Below are 20,438 nucleotides of genomic sequence, written 5' to 3' on the forward strand. Positions count from 1 at the left end.
CATTATCATAAAGCATCACTGTTTTTAAGATATTGGTGGTACAGACACATCGATGCCTACATACCTGACCTGACACACACAGCAATCAAATACACATCTCGTCGTATGCAAATTACTACACTCACCACAGGCAAGTATTATCTTAAAACACATGATTCTATGTTGAACAGATATATAAAAAAAACTGATCGAACTGACCACAGTAACTCAACTAATAGATTTCCAAATTTAGATTTAGTAGATTTTCACCAAAATCTTATCAGGTCTAGGATTATTTCTATACAGCTGTATACCCAGTTGTATTGAATTAGAATAACAATTCTTGATATATCTGCAGTTAACAGCCACATATATATATCTCACATAATAGGTGAAGGGGGAAAAAATAATTTGCACACTAGTACCCTTCACAATGTTTAATGATTTACTCCATTACGAAAACAATCAATCTCGTGGTTTAAATAGCACCACTGTTTTTGCAGAATGTCTTCCTTAAAACAAAGTTGATATACTTGTGGGTCCATAGCTATTCTTGCGCCAAATGACATTGCAGATAAAAAAAAATCGTAATATTTGAAAAGAACAAATTTAATGACAGAAAATATATCAGAAATGACTAAATTACCATCACAAAGACTAAAGACCGTCACAAGAAGAGCTATGTACCCACGGATAAAGTTGATAATGTATAATACTCTGATATACTAATGATTTGCCAATTTAATAACTCGATGTTTTCGTATTACTCGAACAATTCATCTCGCCACTTTCCGCTTAATCATGCACCGCCCTCATAGTCTATTTTTCACATGTATTTCGTTTTTGTGGGAACTGTAGAAATTTTGTCGAAAAAAGTTTACTGTGTCACGTTTTTTTTTTTACTCTATTCGTATTTTTTTCAATAAAATACTTAGTCAACTTATCCTTTGTGCTATCAGAAACAAGGCGTTAAATGTAATGACAAAAGAAACTCAAGAACATAGTAGTGAAAACTGCAATAGTGTCGACACAAAACTAGAACAGAAGCTGGCCAGTGCGAAATAAAACTATATTATGGAAATATCTGGAACTAAAATGAATTCCTGTTGCTTTCCAATTGTATGGTGCTCACCTTGTCTCCGTATTCAAAAACTAAACAAAGACATTTCTCAGGTTTTCTCTGTGAAGTTCCTCATTGCAAATAAGAACGTGACGTGGAGTAATACACACTTGACGTCACGATTACAGCATGTTGATATAAGATTAATTATCTTTGATGAGTGTCAATATTTTTAATGTTTTACTTTTACAATTTTTTACTGGATGTCGCTGTAAATGATTATTCTTGGCGTGAGGTACATTTTGCTTACTACTTTGTCCTCAGTGGCACCCGACATTTCGAGCATTTTTGGTTAACTCCCGATGTCATTACAGTGGCATGACATTGCTCTTACTTTGGACAAAACAATATGGCTTTAATTGAATTCATTATGTCTTTCTTTCGACGATTCGACTTCAGTGTCGTGTTCATTTCTTCATCTCTAAGCGTCTTACTGGCATAGTAACGCATGAACATATTTGTTTTGAAAAAATCCTTCCATGCTTGACAGATTACGTCATCATCTTAGATTACTGCTATTATTTTGCGCAATTCGGTCAAATTTTTGTTCTTGTTAAACGATGCAGTGAACAAATCTCAACATCACTAGCATGTTATTGATAAATGTTCTTATTCTAATGAACGACACGCCGTATTTCTTTAACGCTGTAGTTTTTGGTGGAATTTCTTATATATATATATATATATATATACAACTCGCACTACCCACTTCATCTTCGATGAGATATAATGGTATATGTGTTTACTATCATTACTGGAAACCCTCCTCGGCAATGTTAAATTATAGTGGATATATCAATATTCAACAAGGAGGTTAGCACACACTGTAACCCACGAGCTGTCCCACAACTAGGCTTAATGTCACAATAATGAAATATTCACTCATCGTTACATTATTTTTCCCGGCACGTGGTGTGATATCTGACAATACTGTATCACAAATTCCAAGCAACTGAATTCGGGATCGTTCCAAAGCATCACATTTACGTGGTATTGTAATACATACCAGAGTCAACAAGTGAGTGAGATCTATACAAATAGTATCCATTACAGTTTGTTAAAAGCAACTTCAAGGCTCCAAGAGTAAATAAATGTGTTAGTACTTGACACGATATAAAATTTTCAACATGGAAGAAACCCAATTATATTGTATACAGAATATCCCCTACAGAATATTGTGATGAAAAATTAAAAAAATTTCCTGGAATATTAATGATATTTGAGAACCTGGGTTTCCCCATAGAAAGCGAACAGAGCCTGTAATAATGAATTGACGTAATGCATATAATTAATCGCATATTTCTGGTGAGATTAACATTATTGGGAAACTCGTACTGCCCCCAGTAGCGGAACGGGGGAATGTTACGGCGGGCCGTCGCTTGTGACGGCGCCCTCTATGTGTGAAAGTGCCCGATGTTGTTCTTTGACGTCGACGCCCTTGCTGGGAAACACAAGGATCGTAAGGTAGGTAACGTATTTTTGATAATTTTGTACCCGAAACGCGTTTTTTAAAACAAATTCCCCAAAGTTGCCATGACTTTTGTTGATATTTTACGCACACAGTCGCCATAAAGTGGTAAAATCTCCTATGTTATGCATTATCGGGATTTTGAAACGATAGTCGCGGGAACGAGTGATTCGAAAGTGCTTCTTGATAGGCTGAATGACCGTAAATTTATTTCTTTTTTCATTTAATATTATAATTTGAAGCCTAGTAACCGATTTCAAGACTTGGTAACCAGTACTACCTACACCATAACAACATAACGACCGTTGAGACGGGTGTTTAGTCGCTTATCGACTGCATAACTTGTGGTCGACCGCAGTCTCCTCATCATCATGTCATGTACACTCTCATCATGTCGGCCATCGGCGGCCCGTGGTGCGACCCTTCCCCACTGGAGGGAACATAAAGTCGCTGGTGTGCATGTTGAGTCTCGACTCGAGTAATCCCCATCGTCTTGAACTTTCTTTAAATCGCATGAATGTCGAGACGAATAAGTCAAATAACTTTCTCAGTAAAAGTAATAAAACGTGTTTACTACTTGCAATTTTAATTTATGAATGATGTCTGTCGACACAGGGACTTGACGGTTCTGATATGACTGGCACATCGTTTGAAATCTGCAGAAACACATAAGTAATCTGAATAATATGTCCATGCACAAAAATGTTGTTTAAGAAAATGGAATTATGTCCATTTGGTCCTAACTTGAAATTATATACAGATTAATATTAATAAAATGATCCACTAAAATCTCACACGGGAAAAATTATGGCATTCAAAAAGCTAACCTGCAAACAAATTTGAGCGTTTAACCCATAACTCATTAAAATACTTGTCATATTTACTGTGGGTCCCATGTGATGTATACAACATGTGTAATATACATTTGTCATTTATGCTATATTCGAGCACAGTCCCTCAACACCTGAGCGACTGTGATTCGAGCATGTGCAGCGTATTACATAACAACAACTGTTACACTTACAACAGTCTATATTATTACTGGAGATGCATATAGTGGCAGTAGGGGTTTCATTAAGAGCCAGCCACCGGCCATATGGCCTCCTGCTACAAGCCCAAATTGGCCGTCTACTTTCTGGTCTCTCCCCTGACCGCCTACGCCGGTCGCGCTGCCGAGAGCCTTTTTCTTTTTCTTTGGCCTGTTGTTACATGATGATGGCCTGCTATTAAGTGCATTTGTTAAACCCCTGGGCAGAGAAGGTACTTGTCAATGCAATATAACAAAAACATCATTGCTTTTAGGCTAGTTGTAAAGTTTTAGGGAGCTCTTCATTAATATATATTTTTTACAGATTTTTGTCTATTAATAAATTAATTAAAACCTCAATAATTAAAACACCACAGTAACTATTAAGCATGTTTGATATCCATGTAAACAATTTATTCATACAGCTTGTATACTTTGCATAGGAATAATAAGATGTGGTTGTGGGAAGACTAGTGCTTTATTTGTAATCTGATTTTGATATTGAATAATAAACATGCCATTTGCTTGAAAACATATATGCATACCATAAATGTAAACAAAAACAGTCCAACCGTTTCTATAATTGGATACTTTCAGCTTGATTGGATTAAAATCGAGAAGAAGGCTTAATGGGTTGTAGTTTTGTGATATCAAAAAATAACTTATTTACTGATATTTACAATTTTTAGCCACTCTAAAAATACCACAATACAGGTAGAATATTTTTTCATAATCTTTGATTCCATTTCACTTGGCATTAATTATAACTAAAAATAACATATTTCTATTATAAATGGGTGACCCTTTATACTCGAGGATCAACATGGTAACCATGCATATAATTTGATGGTCATCATTTTCCTGCCCCACAAAGTCATTTAAATTATATCCGCAGTACATACATGCACGTTGACTGATATTTCAACTATTTTATTCACCACATGAGCGACATTGACTTGTAACAAGTGTTAGTGTGTGGCAGAATAGGATGTGATTTACATTGTCAGTTATCATTTATTGTTGATGTAAAAGCGTCATTGAGTATTATTACGCCCGACACGTACAGCAGATTCAGCTGCCAATTCTAATATCAAGCAACATTTCAACGCTGTTCATAATTTTTCAATCCTGAGAGTAATTTGACTTGGTACACTCTATGCAATATTGAGGTCAAAAGTTTTTTTATTTTTTTATGGTGAAAATTCAATTATGATAAGATTTGCTTTGACTGTTCCACACAATGTCATTAACCTGACTTGATATGGTTTCCACCAGTGTATGTATTATTGTAACAGCTGTGTTTTTTTATTGTTTTTTTTCCCTTCTTTCCAAGGTTGAAAACAACTACTATATCTGTATATACATACTGCCTTAGGTAGGTCAGGAGATCTGACATTAAAATTAATCAATAACTATAATTATTTATTTAATTATTAACAAATGATTTTTTTTTAGCTCCGCTGTCGACTTTATCATATGAGTGATTGTCCGTCGTCGTTATCCGTGTCAATGTTTTACTTTTTCGACTTCTTCTTGAAAACTACAAGCCTGAATGTTTTGATACTTGGTGTATATGTACCTTGGGTAGACCTCTCTCAGATTTGTTCATTTCATGATGATATCTTCAATTCTCTAATTTTGGTGAATATTTTTGTCATTTTTGGTAAAAAGTGATATTTTCAACTTCTTGTTAAAAACCGCAAGTCCAATTGCTTTGATATTAAATATATAGATACTATATGTGGACCTCTCTCACATTTGTTCATTTTGTAATGATATCTTCAATTCTCTAATTTTGGTGAATATTTTTGTCATTTTTGGTAAAAAATGATATTTTTGACTTCTTGTTAAAAACCGCAAGTCCAACTGCTTTGATATCACATATATAGGTACTACATGTGTACCTCTCTCAGATTTGTTCATTTTGTGATGATATCTTCAATTCTCTAATTTTGGTGAATATTTTTGTCATTTTTGGTAAAAAGTGATATTTTCGACTTCTTGTTAAAAACCAAAAGTTCAATTGCTTTGATATTACATATATAGATACGGTACTACATGTAGACCTTTCTCAGATTTGTTCATTTCGTGATGATATCTTAAATTCTCTAATTTTGGTGAATATTTTTGTCATTTTTGGTAGAAAGTGATATTTTTGACTTCTTGTTAAAAACTGCAAGTCCGATTGCTTTGATACTATACATATTGTTCATTTTCTAATGATGTCTTCAGTTCTTTAATTGAAATGTGCATTGCTAACAGCGGAGCTATCTCAGCCGATAGGCTGCTTGTTCAAATTTATCTTTAAATATATAAAAATTGAATACTTTATTAATTAATGATTAAATTGATTTGATATTAATTCTATATTGAACTTTGTCATTGTTATTACTAGATAATATATATTTTAGGTTGTACTTTCAAGGTAAAATTATTATTAAATAAATATAATTTTCAAGGTCAACCACCTGCCTTACATTATTAGAATTTAATCTAGGATTAATGCTGTATGTGACCATGTACATCAAAATATAATTATTAAAGGTTGCATTAAAGGGCAGTGGTTGTCACATTGTTTGTTTACGCGTAATTTGACAGAATAACAACTGCTCATGTATAGAAATTAGTGAAACATAGGGCTATTCTTATTTATTTTTATATAAAGTTTTTTTTGTAATTCTGTTATTCCCCCTCAATACATTCATTTTTCTGGTGTCTGCATGTAAGAGAACTTATGTGTGTGTTTGTCAGTGCTGTCTCTCTTGTATCTTAGATATGTCTGAGTCAATCACATTCAAACTTCACACATACATACATTTTGGGAGGATATGCACGTCCACTCGTTTCACCATCAGGATTCAATATGGCTGAATGGGGACAATTTTTATACTTAAAAATCATCAAAATCAAGCATTTCTGCCATTCTAGAACAGTATTCTTATTTGTTTTTCATTATCTATCTTCTCAATGGGCAAGATTATAATAGTTGCATTATGTTTAGAGTATGAACTATATTAGCATCTTATAATAATGTAAACATACTTCAGCTGAGATAATGTACATTACCATATATGGTCTGACTATAGCTTTATTTGATACCTTGTTGCAAACGCAATCATCATTGGTATTATTGATGAAGAATTTAAATACCGTTCTTATTACTTCTTCATTTGATATTCTAATTCGTAATTCACGTCACCTGACTGAATGGTTTATTACTTCATCTTATGTACATGACTTCATGGGAGTGTAATTTATATAATCTATTTTGATATGAAGTCAACCTTTTCCGTGCTTTTATTCATAAAAATTGTATGGGCATAAGCTGTACCTAGTTTGTCAGGCTTTCCATCATATTTTTTTTAATCCACATATTACAGAGGTTAGGGTGATGACAAATTGTATGATTTATTAATGCCTTTCATAAAAATAATGTGTGGCCTTCTGGTTATGCTTAGAGAGGTTTCCATGTCGACATATTTGATGTCTTTATGTGCATAAGTTGTCAGCTACTTATAAATCTTTCCCCTTTGAGTAGACCGACATCAACCAAAGGTAATATTACTGTCTTGGTTACATAATGCTGAGTATAAAAAAATTATTGAATTATCATTTCCAATAGTGCTGTGGGTACACAATGTTGTTTTGTAGTTTTGGAAATATTGAATATGATGATGGTATCAATTCAACAACTGTTTTATTTATTTATTTTTTCACTAATTTTATTGCAGTACATCTGTGACCTTAAAATGTGATTTTGCAGCTGTTATTTGTTGCCATAGAGATCATATTATTAAAAGGGTTGATAGCCAGACCAGATATTTTGGCTTCCAACATGTTTTCGGGTTTAGTGATGCATATGGCAATTGAGCATGGTTTTTGAAATTCTAGTAAATGTGCATGACACTTTTATTTTGTATTAATAATTCTGAGCACTTCTCAGTGTTTCATATTGGATGCATTCCAGATATTTAAAACAGATAATATTTGCGGACATTGAACACATGTTTTATACAACTGTATGATTGTTTTGATCTAAGTGGGTTTTTTTTTTCAATGAACTCAGAATAGCACATTATGTAAATGATATCAATACACATGAAACTTAATGTACCCTGATACCTATAACAAATTGTCAATAAAATCATGAACTACTCCAGACTTTTAATATAAAGCTATATAGCATTGGTGATGATTATTTAAGGTCATTTACGGGGCATTCAACCATTAAATAGAGATAACAAAATGTTCACAATTATTTGTTTTTTAAAAGTGTTATTGATTTGGACACTCATCATATGTAATATTTTTTTGGAAATTTAAATCGTTTAATATATGTAAAAACAGTATTTATGAATATCTATAGAGAGGTTTAAGCATTATTCATAAAAAACAAATGATCACCATCAGAATTTTCTAATAATTATGATAACCATAACCACAAATTTTATTTCCAGATAGAAGTTTTTCATTTTTTGACAAAATGTTTTTGCTGTAGAAAGGAATCAATGGTCATTGGCTCAAGACCAACATTTTCAGATCAATGGTCATTGGCTCAAGACCAACATATTCAGGGATGTTTGGCCCATATTTTGTACAAAAGATAGTTCAGTGACCATAAAATAAAAACCACAAATATTTTGTAGTAAAAATCAAAGAAATCTTGTGATCCATTTTAATGGTAGCCATCCACCTTATATACTCACACAAGTAAACACACAAGCTCATCAGCAGGGGGGGAGGGGGTGCAGATATAAACTGGAATGGCCCAATGATGTCAACAAAATTTGCACAACACTATGTTTTATGCAAGAAAACCAAAGTATACAGTGCTGCAGTAATGTACTAAGCAAATTAATGTGATAACCTTATTCTTGCACATTGTTCCAAAGGAACCACTTAATATACCAGTATGCATACTTTGTGGTATTTTCATAATAACATTATTATTCATCATTTGGTCCAACTGTTTAGTGTTGAAAGTTTTACAATATGCATCATTTCTTTATAATGCATTTCCTAAGGTAGGATACAGATGCCTCAGTTACTACCACCAGATTGCAACATGTTGATTAGTGTGGCCAAGTCGTGGCAATTTTTTTTATATAATTTCTTCAGAACAAATTTGTAGAACCTTTCGCGTTGACACGAAACTACCACGACTGGTCTGTTCCGAATATTCTGGTTTTTGAGGTGATAAATAGGAGAAGCATGAATTGTAAGCTGCCAACCAATAAGAATGGCTGCTTTTGATCTGACCTGTTTTAAGCAGATATCACTGCAAGTGCACATCTATACTCTCCTCTTTTGGAAGTGTTTCACTCCCAGGTTTCATAACATCACTGCATATCATGAATAATGAACAATGAATACACCTCAGAATAGAACAGTGGTGGTAATTTCGCAGTTGGTCCACAATTTTTAAAAAAAAGTTTTAATTTCTATTTTCATTTCCATAATAATAATATGAGGTTATTATAAGAATACCACAACATGTGCATGAAGAACAGTACAGCTGAAATAACAACCTATGCTTAGATGCAACCGTGGATGATCCGATAAAACCACAACTAAGCAAGATGGCTAAAGCGGCACTTTTTTACTATAAATTTTGAAATATACCATGTATTCTTCCTGTATTTGGAATTTGCATTTCCAAATATGGTAGGATGCAGATACCTTGTGCATTTCTGCAAAATTACAGCAGACAGTGACATGTGTATAATAATATGAGGTTATTACGAGAATACCTCAAAATATGCACGAAGACAGTACAGTAGGAGAATTGTCCGACAGGCAGACCGACAGATGTATAATAATAAGTTATAGAACCATAGCAGATGCATATTATGCATCTTTAGTCTTTATTATTATGATAAATATACTCTTTTTATCAAGATTACTGGTAACTAATAATGAATACAAGTGTACGATTATATTTAAAAATGAATGTTCATGGGGAAAAAAAATACTGCAAGAATTGCGTGCTCAGCCAATAGGAGAGTCAGTTCCAGACATATCATCGTTGTCATCATCCTTTGAATTTTATTGTTGCGACACTGATGTGTAAATGGACATGTTTAAAATGACTGTATAAACAAACTTTCTATGTTTAGCACATCAAGATACATTGTAATTGATTACGACATCACATGGTAAATATGTACTTGACTAAGAATTGTCATTTGGTTTCATTATCATTCTTGTTTTTATATTCATAATGTCAACTTTTAATGTCAGATTTGAAGTAAATTGAAGTATTGGGTGAAATAGAATAGAATAGAATAGAATAGAATAGAACGAATACATAGTTAGAGTAGAATAGAATATTTTTGAATACATTATAATCCATAATTATACTTGAATTAAATTTTACGGGTATGGCAAGTGAATGTACATCTGTTTGGCAGTTTGAATGTCCTGCACGTGCTTCTATTTATGTAATATAAACAAGAAATTTAAATGATATTAACTTGTGGTCAACTATGACCACAGAATACTGATATGTTTTTGTTAGATGATAAGAATAGAAGTGGTGATATTTAAAATGGTGTAGATATTTGCTCATCCAGGGCTAAGAAATGTACTTAAAGCCAAAACTGGTTTGCATTTATTTCAGACTTTTCTTTTATATTGTTATGGCTTATATTTTCAAAAAATGTATTACGTCTATTCTCACTTATTTCTATTTATGCAATCAGACATTTCCAAGCGTCCACTGCATTCTGGGATGCTATTGGTTAGAACAACAATTGATTTGCACAAAAAGGGGTCGCTTTCAAAGTGCAAGAATTCATTTCCTGTGAGATCTTCATCACATATGATACATGGTTATAAAATTTGCATAACTTTATCTTGAAAACCCTTATTTTTGCTAATTAAATAGCCATAATTTTATCATGTGCAAATTTTGCTGTAATAGTTCATACCAAAATTGTAATGCAGCATTTTTCACATATATGTACATTTTCTATATTTTCTTTTGAACCAATAAACTTAAAGCGAGAGGGTCGTCACCTGCGCACACACGAAAATTGAGTCCCAAGCGATGATAACAACACACGCTAAGAACGCAAAAGCTCATGGGTAGGCGCTTGTTTGTAAACAATGACATGCTATGGCCACCTGACACATGCGTAGGTGACGACTCCCCCGCTTTAATTTTTTTTGCCTACAGGTCTTTATTTAAAAAAAATTATGGCAACAATTTATGTGATTTTATTTTGTGAATGGTGACAGAAAATTGACTTTGGTTCTTTGGTTTATCTCACTGTTTTCAGAACTTGCTATTTTCAGAACTGTCCGATTATATTTGTCACGACCCCTTGCCAAAGACCTGTACTGTGCTGAAGACGTCATTATTCATTATTCTGATGAGAAAGAAAGCTTAGGGATGGGATCTGTGCAACAAATGCAATGTCCTGTAAATATAATGAAGTCTAGTGCTCTCAATATGTCTGATCTACACTGAGAATTAACAATGGTTATAAATAATCTGTCTCAAAATCTGAGAAGGAATGTCTGGTCCTATGAATCTGCATGATCTCAAATAAGGTGTTATTGTATCATGTTTTCTCATCCTTGTGTTGTAACAAATTGAATAAACCGAGCCGAGGTTGATTAAATTTACCATCCAACGTTGTCTGCACTAACACTTGTATACATTGTATATTTCAGGCTTACACATTTTGTATATACAAAGTTTTAATGAGTAAAAATGTCGCCTGTGCAAACAAAAAATTACATATAAAATATCAATTTTGTGCCTTTTCAGAAAAAAAAAATTGCCATTGTTTGACTCTTAACACTCACAGTTGCAGACTTGGTAAACAATATGCAATAAGCCACAACAATTTTTTCGGGATTTTGTTACATTTCAAATCAAACATTTATCTGTTAAGTCATGGCATGATAGATTTGGAGGACTATTACATATTTCACAACTAGCTACGAACATACATGACTGAATAAAATGGCAGATTTTCTACATTTTCCATGTAACGCTGAATCTAGTTATTGGTGTATTCCAATTTTATAGTTTGATTCATTGATAGATTAGTAATGAAGTTATTTTTTAGTGATTACATGTACCTGCAAAGAAATTAATGATATATTTGATAAAAAAAAAATTATTTGATATACTGCCTCCTGCTAGCTAAGTCTCATAAATTCACTTATGTATTAAATTGGTTCTCGCTCTGTGGTCATATTATGTCATTGTGTCGTCTCAGTGATGGTTTTCAATATGCACGGTATACGTTCTCATTCTGTGGATTGTTAATTCTTTCCTAATTCTTTCCTAATCGGTCACTGGTAGCATAGTGGTTATTGCATCAGACTCATGATCGGTAGACCCAAGTTCAAATCCTACCATAGGCTGAACGTCAAAAAGGTCGACCCCTACCCTGGGTGAGTGTGCCACAGACTCAATGGGAAGGCCAATTCCACTGGCCGAGATTCATTCACTAACGAATGCGACTTTGGGGGAACCTTGGTTAAGGTCCGCAGGTGCTTGTGTTCGACCGGGCCTGGTTGACGCCAGGATAGCGCATTACAAATTGCCATTTGACAGAGAGATGGCCACACAGCCCTGTCATGTAGTCCCAAACATGAATATGACTTCTGTGGCAAAATGCACTATGTGTCGTCACTAGCACTTGCAATTTGCACATACAAAAAAAAAAGTCAGGAGAGACAACAGTGACACTCAATGTCCGGAACTGTCGCCTGGCACAAAAAATAATTTAAAAAAAAAAAAAAAAAAAAAAAAAAAAAAAAAAAAATTCTTTCCTGTCTTACTGTGCAATTTTATTTTGTACATATGTTGTTGTCAGTGCAAGAGATGTTTGAATAGTTCCCTATTTCGAAAGGCATATGTGAGTGTATGATAACGACCTCCAGGAGCAAATAGGTCAGCACATGCCCACGAATCAGAATGATAATTACACCCATTAAAAGAAATAAAACGTGTGTGTATTTTTATCGTGCGCCTCTGTAATTGCAGTGACGTCATAAGTGCTTCCTGGTTGAATTTAAAGCTTTCAGCTTTGCATATGAAAGGCAATAAAAATAGGTATGTTCTTTATAATTTCATCGTTATTTTTTTTCTCTCCCTTGGTTTTGAGCTAAAAAAAATATTACTTTCCTCTATCAGATATATCTGTGCGTGAATGAATAAAACTCCAACAAACAGAGATATGAAAATCACCAGGAATAGAGAAAATAGCGAGACAATTCTGGTACAACTTTTAATTATATATGTGCTTCTGTTTTTATGAACATCAATTTAATGCCAAAATTGTATCAAAATTACATAATTTTACTATTTCATAACCGTATCAGATTTGGTTTAAACTAGGTATATACATTGAATGTACTTAGACCTTGATGCCTGTTAATTTTATTTTTCAAAGTTTGAAATGGCCGACTGGTGATCATTTTGTTTTTTAAGAATGCATTTTCAGTTCTGTATATGCCTGGACTGATCAAGTTTAAACTTCACACATACATCAGACAACATATTGAACAATGCACATGCATTTGTTTCACGATTCAATTCAAGATGGCCAAATGTCAACCATTTTAAGGCATGAGTTGATTAAGGAAATAATCAGGCAAATGTTCTGTCCAGTCTTAGCCAGAAAATTAGTCTGTCCAGTCTTGGCCAGAAAATTAGTCTGACTAGTCTTGACCAGAAGAGAAGACCTATAATTGTTGATTTCAAAAAATTAATTCATGGTGAATCATAAACCCTTGTAATTTTGATAAAAAACATATCAATTACTAGTATAAAAATAAACATTATATAATATATGTAATGCCACCAGAAGGAAGTTATGCTCTTACTATAAATAGCCTGAAATTTTGACCTTTCAGGCTCATTGAATTATCATGAATAGTGAGTATGTTTGTGTACATTATTAAAACTGTGAAAAGTGCAATTATATCATAGATGGTACAGCACTGTTTGTGTTTCATAGGTCAAACCATACAGGGTTTCTGATGTGAGATCGCAGCTGAACAAATACCTGTTTGTCAGATCTTTGGCAAAAATTTATTACTAAGACAAAGATTCTGAATTCTTTGATATTTTGTCATTCAGCTAATTTTTTTTTCATTATTAATTATTTTTTTTTTTTTTTTTTCTTAAAGCTCCTGTTGGCAAAATTTTGTGAGAGCAAATTGCTTATGCAAGATTTCTAGACTTAAAAAAAAAATGCCCGATCCTCCACCTTTATAGTATTCATTTGGGAAAACCCTACTCAACGAATGCCATGATTGTGTCCGAAACATGGTTGACTTGCAATCAAGAGTCCTTGCAGGTTTTGATAATAGTTGATACAAATCAAGTCTTATTTTAGATCCATGTGACAATTTAACAAGTGTCACAGAAAACATGCTCTGAGAAATTAGAGTCAAAATTTATATAACTCCGTGATAGCAAGGTCTGGACATTTTAATACATCTTATATAGGTAAACATGTCCCATTTTTCATTTGTAAGAATCAAAGCACCTGTCTTTCGTGATGTCTTAATCTTCTCTAACATTTCCTCACAGGATTTATGTCCGCTGTCTTTTAACAAATTACATCGTGATTGATTCTTTTATTTATTTAAAGTTCACTTGGTCTGTGTCTATATTTTTTCCTTAACCCTTTTGGAACTGCCGAAGTCAGCTTATGTCACCTTCACGAAATAAACCCTTATATCATTTTTTTCAGATTTTGTCAAATATAAATGACCAATAATTGTATGTAGCAGTGAAAAATTATGTTCATTCTGTTCAAAATATTATAAAAATACATGAAAATGTGCAAAATGTTGTATCAAAGCAAGATTAAGTTCTTGTTGTGAAACGGACTTACCTGATTATTTTTTCTACAAGCATGTGCATATTAATTAGTTAATTTGCATATTGATTCAACTACAACCTGCAAATGTTCCAAATAAATATTTTCTCTGATAAATATTTCATAATAATTAACTTAATTTGCATGATTTTCTTCAATACATAGATGATATTTAAAATTGGTGATTAAATGTACATAATTATTGAGATCTTCCACGTCAAATGTGATTTTTTTAAGGATAAGCTTATTTCACTGATTATTTTTTCTACAAGCATGTGCATATTAATTAGTTAATTTGCATATTGATTCAACTACAACCTGCAAATGTTCCAAATAAATATTTTCTCTGATAAATATTTCATAATAATTAACTTAATTTGCATGATTTTCTTCAATACATAGATGATATTTAAAATTGGTGATTAAATGTACATAATTATTGAGATCTTCCACGTCAAATGTGATTTTGTTAAGGATAAGCTTATTTTATGTTCTTTCATTTATTTCCTTACAACTGCTTTAAAGTGCATTCACAAATGATTTATACTCATTGATTGTGTTTTATGAGTTAAAAAGACGTCATAACTGCACACAATTGAAATGTTTTATGGTTAACAACATACAATATGTTCATATTGGACAGGTCACGCATATGTAATTAATTAGTTTTGACTCTTTTATACATCTTTCATTTCTTTTGTTACTATAACTGTACTTTTATTTTGAAGTAAAGCGACAAAATCAACTGTTGTCACTATTCACACTATCTTTTTTTTTTTTTCAAAAGTTTGATCAAGACCTATAGCTAATAAGAAATTATTACGATCTGCTTCAAAAAAAAAAAACAATTTAAAAAAAATAAATACAAATTTTCAACATGTGGAACTAAAATTTTGGCGGGGAATACTATAATGTTCTGAGAGTTATTGAACTGGACAGTAATGTTGCATGTTATATAGTCCTGCAAGTCTCAGGGATGTAAATACCGTTTTATAAGGGAACACCTGCAGGAGTTAGTGTAGGAAATTACCCACAATGCTGAGCAATACTCACATGGGAAATCCAAGGGCATTGAATGTGTTAATTGTTTCCTATTTCACTTAAAAACTTCGGTACGTATATGTGAAATAATGAAGCTGCTTTGTAGAATAAAGATTCTAAAATGGGATTTGCTCTTCATTGATTTTCACAATGGTTGCCATTAATAGTCAGGGCATGCATGAGAGTTTATTTTAAGGTTTATGTGCTTTCACTTTTGTTATTTGGCCAATTAAACTCCAAAAAAAGGAGAAGTTACCCTTGTGTAATCAAGTCTCCTATACCAACCCTTGTAAATTGCTTGAATGAAAAAAAAGATTCCAGTATATGTAAAATCAGATTCTATCTGACTGTTTGAACTGATGATGATAATGATGATGTTGTCAAATTCACTGTTTACCTACCAGCTGCTGAACAGACTTGGACACCTACAACATTGAGGGCGCTCTTCAAATACTCCAATGTAAATTTCATGCTTAGCTACAAGATGACCATTTTTACTATATCTTTGGCAGCCAGTGGTGCATGAAAGCTATATATTATACTTTCTAAAACATCTTCAATGACAGAAAAAAATGAACTGAACAATGTCTGAAACAATTATAAACACTCTTCTAGATTAAGATGTACATGTATTTGCCACAATATTTTAATATTTTCCAAAAATGACTTTGGTGGTCAAAAGGTAAACTCCATTTGGATCACAAATGACCAGAAAAATATTTCTGAATATAATAAACTTTGTCACTGGCCAACAAATTGTGGATGGATACAGATGTAAAAAATAAAGTGACACTCTTTCTGTATTTACAGTAGAATGGCAGCCATCGTGAAAGGTTCTTTCAATCTTGTCTCTTTCAGCAGTCTGTTTCCTGCATTCTCATTTTCTCAACTGATAGACAAATGTGTAAATTGGGTAAATTTGTCTGCAAATTGTTGAATTAAAATTCATCAAATTACGTGTTGAACTCTTGTAGTAAATGTCACTTTAGCATAATGTCTTAGTAGTAAAAACACACATGGTGCTGTGGGCGTGTCCCAATAATTCTGAGTGTACTTGTCAAGATTTCATTCTCAAAAATATATTTAATTTGTTATCAAATAAACCTTTGGCACGTAACTACATCAGATTTTCAGTTAGGTAGAAAACATGACCTTTGTATGCTAGAGTATGTGTGTTATAAAAATGTAGTTTACGAACTTGTAAAGGCATGCTTATATGTGCATGTCTTTTATGGGGTCACTATCGGGTGCTATCAATTGGGAAAAAACAAGAAGAAATGGATGATTATTAATCAATATTCCATCATTTCTTAGATCAAAGCAAATGCAGGATAATGCATTTATTATTTAGCATATTTGGTCTAATAGAAGAGGTCGTTCGTTCGCTCTTATCTCTTGGTGACCATCGCTGACGATTTGTGTTCCAATCCTTGCTTCTCATTGGTGGAATGTATAGGCTGGGTGATAAGAGTATATTGAACCAAGATTTGCGTTTATTGTATGCTGGATCTTAAAAATGTGATTTTTTTTTTTAACCAGAAACAGACCTCTGTCATTCACATAATTATTTGCACTACTAATAGTTCAAATACGGCATTGCTGGAATTTTAACTAACAAAATAATTAAGAATGAAAGATTTGAAATCTCGCTGTAAATTGTTGTGTTTTAGCGTAGACTATAGGCAGGGATAATCATTATGCAAATGACACCCATTTAAAATAAAGTGCGAAAACGATAAAGGTGAGATGGTGTTAAGTAGGAATCAAATCTATAGAGTATACTAATGTAATGAAGCCAGTTAGGTTTGTAATGAAAAAAACATTGATGGATTCATTATGGTATTGTCAGTTTAATCAATCAATACATAGACTATCCTCTCAAACTGAACACCTTCAATGTACTTTCTCAGGATATATATGGGCAATATGTTATGTTGATTTACTGTTTTAAGATAGATAAAATGGGAAGGATTCTACCTTCGGCTTAATTAGTTCTGATGTTATGTTAGTTAAGAATTCCTCGCTCGTTCTTTCGGTTTTTATAGCTTGCACTAATTACAGGCAACCAAGGATGTATGTTGCGTATCAATCAATGAAGTTTGAATTTTAAACACATTTGTCAAATTATATGCAATTATTGATGTTGTCATTGAAGATGATCTACTGGAACTGTTCGTGTATTACTGATATTTTCCTTCATATTCTGTTGTTCCATTACCTGTCAAGTTACACATTTTTGATGACTTTTTCAAAACACTCTTAAAGTCACCAACATGTATTTAAGCCTTTTTCGTTCGTTAAACAAAATTTTGCTTTTTAATGGCCACGATCAACCTGAAGCCATTTCAAGTGTTGTGATCTATGCCACGCCATGCCAACTACAAGTGACAGAACGTGTATGTCGTTTGGTTGTTAGGAAAATCTGAATAGCATTTCGTTGTACAAATCACAGGAGCATATCATATGAGACATATCTGCTTAGTGATAACACAGAACGATTCTCTAGAGGCGAGCAGACTGACAGGAAATAAAATGCACAAATCCTTTTAAGAGCAAAGCTAACATGTGACTCTCTTGAAAATGGCACTGTTGTCAGAATAGCTCATAGGGAGGGCTTGAACATTGCGAGTGAATCTATATTGATATTGGTTAGTTTTAGAGACCTGCTAAAAGCCAGTTGCGCAATTACAGTCAAGCTAGTAAATTGAAACATTAATTTATAAATAATGTCATAATTAACGGATTTTTGTGACATTTAAGTACAATATATTCTCAGGGGCATATATCCGAGCATTTTCACCACATGGCAACCATCACAGTGAAAACTGTACTTTGTGATGGTTGTTGAGACTCCCTTTAATAGTGTTACAAGATTACCCCTGTGTGTGTAACTCATATAAATTTGATTGTTCAAAATTACTTCAAAGTTGAGTTCCCATTGTTTTCTTGAACTTTCACCGGCTCTTCGCTCAGCGTTCCGTGTTCCTCAGTAGCGTGTGCAGAGCTCATGGAAATACGTGGTACAGGGGTGTGCGTCTTAGCAATGCTCTGCCTCTGAGGATAGCAGGTAATGTGCGTAATGTAAGTAAAGACCAACCACAGAACTGAGGAATGATAACAGAACAGTGGAATGGGCACAGCACGCTCAGTTTTGACAACACTGTCGCTTAAAAGTTGCCGGCTATTACTCTGCAGTCATTAGCCATTCCGTATATCTTGGTGTCATGTGTGTAAGTTTATAGAGTTAAAATAATACTTGTGTATGTATATATGCAAGGCCTTAATTTTATTCAGAATGCATTGTGTCTGAGTGAAGGTGATTGGAGAAAATGCATAGCGACTGTCCTTACAATCCTAGGTGTTCAGGATGCATTGTGTCTGAGTGAAGGTGATGGGAGAAAATGCATAGCGACTGTCCTTACAATCCCAGGTGTTCAGGATGCATTGTGTCTGAGTGAAGGTGATTAGAGAAAATGCATAGTGACTGTCCTTACAATCTTAGGTGTCTATTTTTGTCATTTTTGGTAAAAAGTGATATTTTCGACTTCTTGTTAAAAACCGCAAGTTCGATTGCTTTGATATTACATATATAGGTACTACATGTGGACCTCTCTCAGATTTGTTCATTTTGTGATGATATCTTCAGTTCTCTAATTTTGGTGAATATTTTTGTCATTTTTGGTAAAAAGTGATATTTTCGACTTCTTGTTGAAAACTGTAAGTCCGATTGCTTTGATATTACATATATAGGTACTACATGTGGACCTCTCTCAGATTTGTTCATTTTGTGATGATATCTTCAATTCTCTAATTAATTTATTTTGGTGAATATTTTTGTAATTTTTGGTAAAAAGTGATATTTTCGACTTCTTGTTAAAAACTGTAAGTCCGATTGCTTTGATACTATTCATATTGTTCATTTTCTAATGATGTCTTCAGTTCTTTAATTGAAATGTGCATTGCTAACAGCGGAGCTATCTCAGCCGATAGGCTGCTTGTTTAAAGTACAATATTTTATGCGCATTTTCTGTGCCCTGGCTTGCCAATGCGAAATGTGCAAGACTATGGTTCTGAATGTTTAAGGCCTAGATATTTTGAGATTAATGTTTTATCCATAGGAACATACAAAAAAAGAACATAAAAAAGCAAGCAGTTTTATTAAATCATGTTGTATATCATTATGGCCCTTTTGACTGAGTTCAATCAAACTATCAAGAACCCTAACGTGTTCCTGAATCATCAGTATTCATAGCTAACTATAGAGACTATAACATTTGTATATTAGTGAAAGCTGGTGGCTTTGTTACTCAATAAATTTCAGAATCCTTTTCACACTAGGGTAATGTGCTACGTGTCAGACTCGTTAACTCTTTTACATTGATGTACACACCCATATGTTGACAAATGTGTGACAATTAAGAAATTGTCTAAATTTCTTGTAAGCATTATTAGTCATTGTTATACGCCTAACACCAGAATCAGTAGTATTCAGTTCGGAAAGTGACGTATTTGCAGTTGTTCGGAATATACATCACCAAATTTGAAGGTATTTCAGATTATTCACATTCAATTTTTGTTTACGTCTGACATGGCAGCTCTATATCATTATCATATCGACGGAAATAGCATACCATCACTGGAACGCAAGCATTCATTCATTCTATTATTGTTGCAATTTTGAGCCATTATCTGTTTTTAAATTAAAAAAAAATAGATTGTCAGGTAACAATTAATAATTGTAACAATAAGGTAGGACAGTACAGGATTGTATTGACCTCTGCTTTACAGCAGTCAGAGTGACCATACTGCCTTGAAGCATACTGAAAACCTCTATTATTAAACAGCCTCATTAACATAATTATTTTGCACCCAAAAGTATTTGACTGATTTGGTTTGCTTAAGATTTATTGAGAGTCATTTTAATATGAACAGAGTCTGTGATTTATTTCCGTA

General features: G+C 33.1%; 1 protein-coding gene across 1 annotated transcript in view; it reads left to right on the forward strand.

The window, feature by feature from the left end:
* Window positions 1–2,454: 2,454 nt before the first annotated feature.
* The window catches only part of LOC100374248 (CD151 antigen-like), a 56,078-nt gene continuing 38,094 nt past the window's right edge, over window positions 2,455–20,438 (forward strand). The window contains exon 1 of the mRNA XM_085500616.1: window positions 2,455–2,563. Coding sequence (XP_085356742.1) covers window positions 2,513–2,563 — 51 coding nt within the window. The 5' untranslated portion in view covers window positions 2,455–2,512. The remainder of the gene's footprint in view (window positions 2,564–20,438) is intronic.

This window comes from Saccoglossus kowalevskii, chromosome 1, assembly GCF_978046115.1.
Source record: "Saccoglossus kowalevskii chromosome 1, keSacKowa6.1, whole genome shotgun sequence".
NCBI classification, from domain to species: domain Eukaryota; kingdom Metazoa; phylum Hemichordata; class Enteropneusta; family Harrimaniidae; genus Saccoglossus; species Saccoglossus kowalevskii.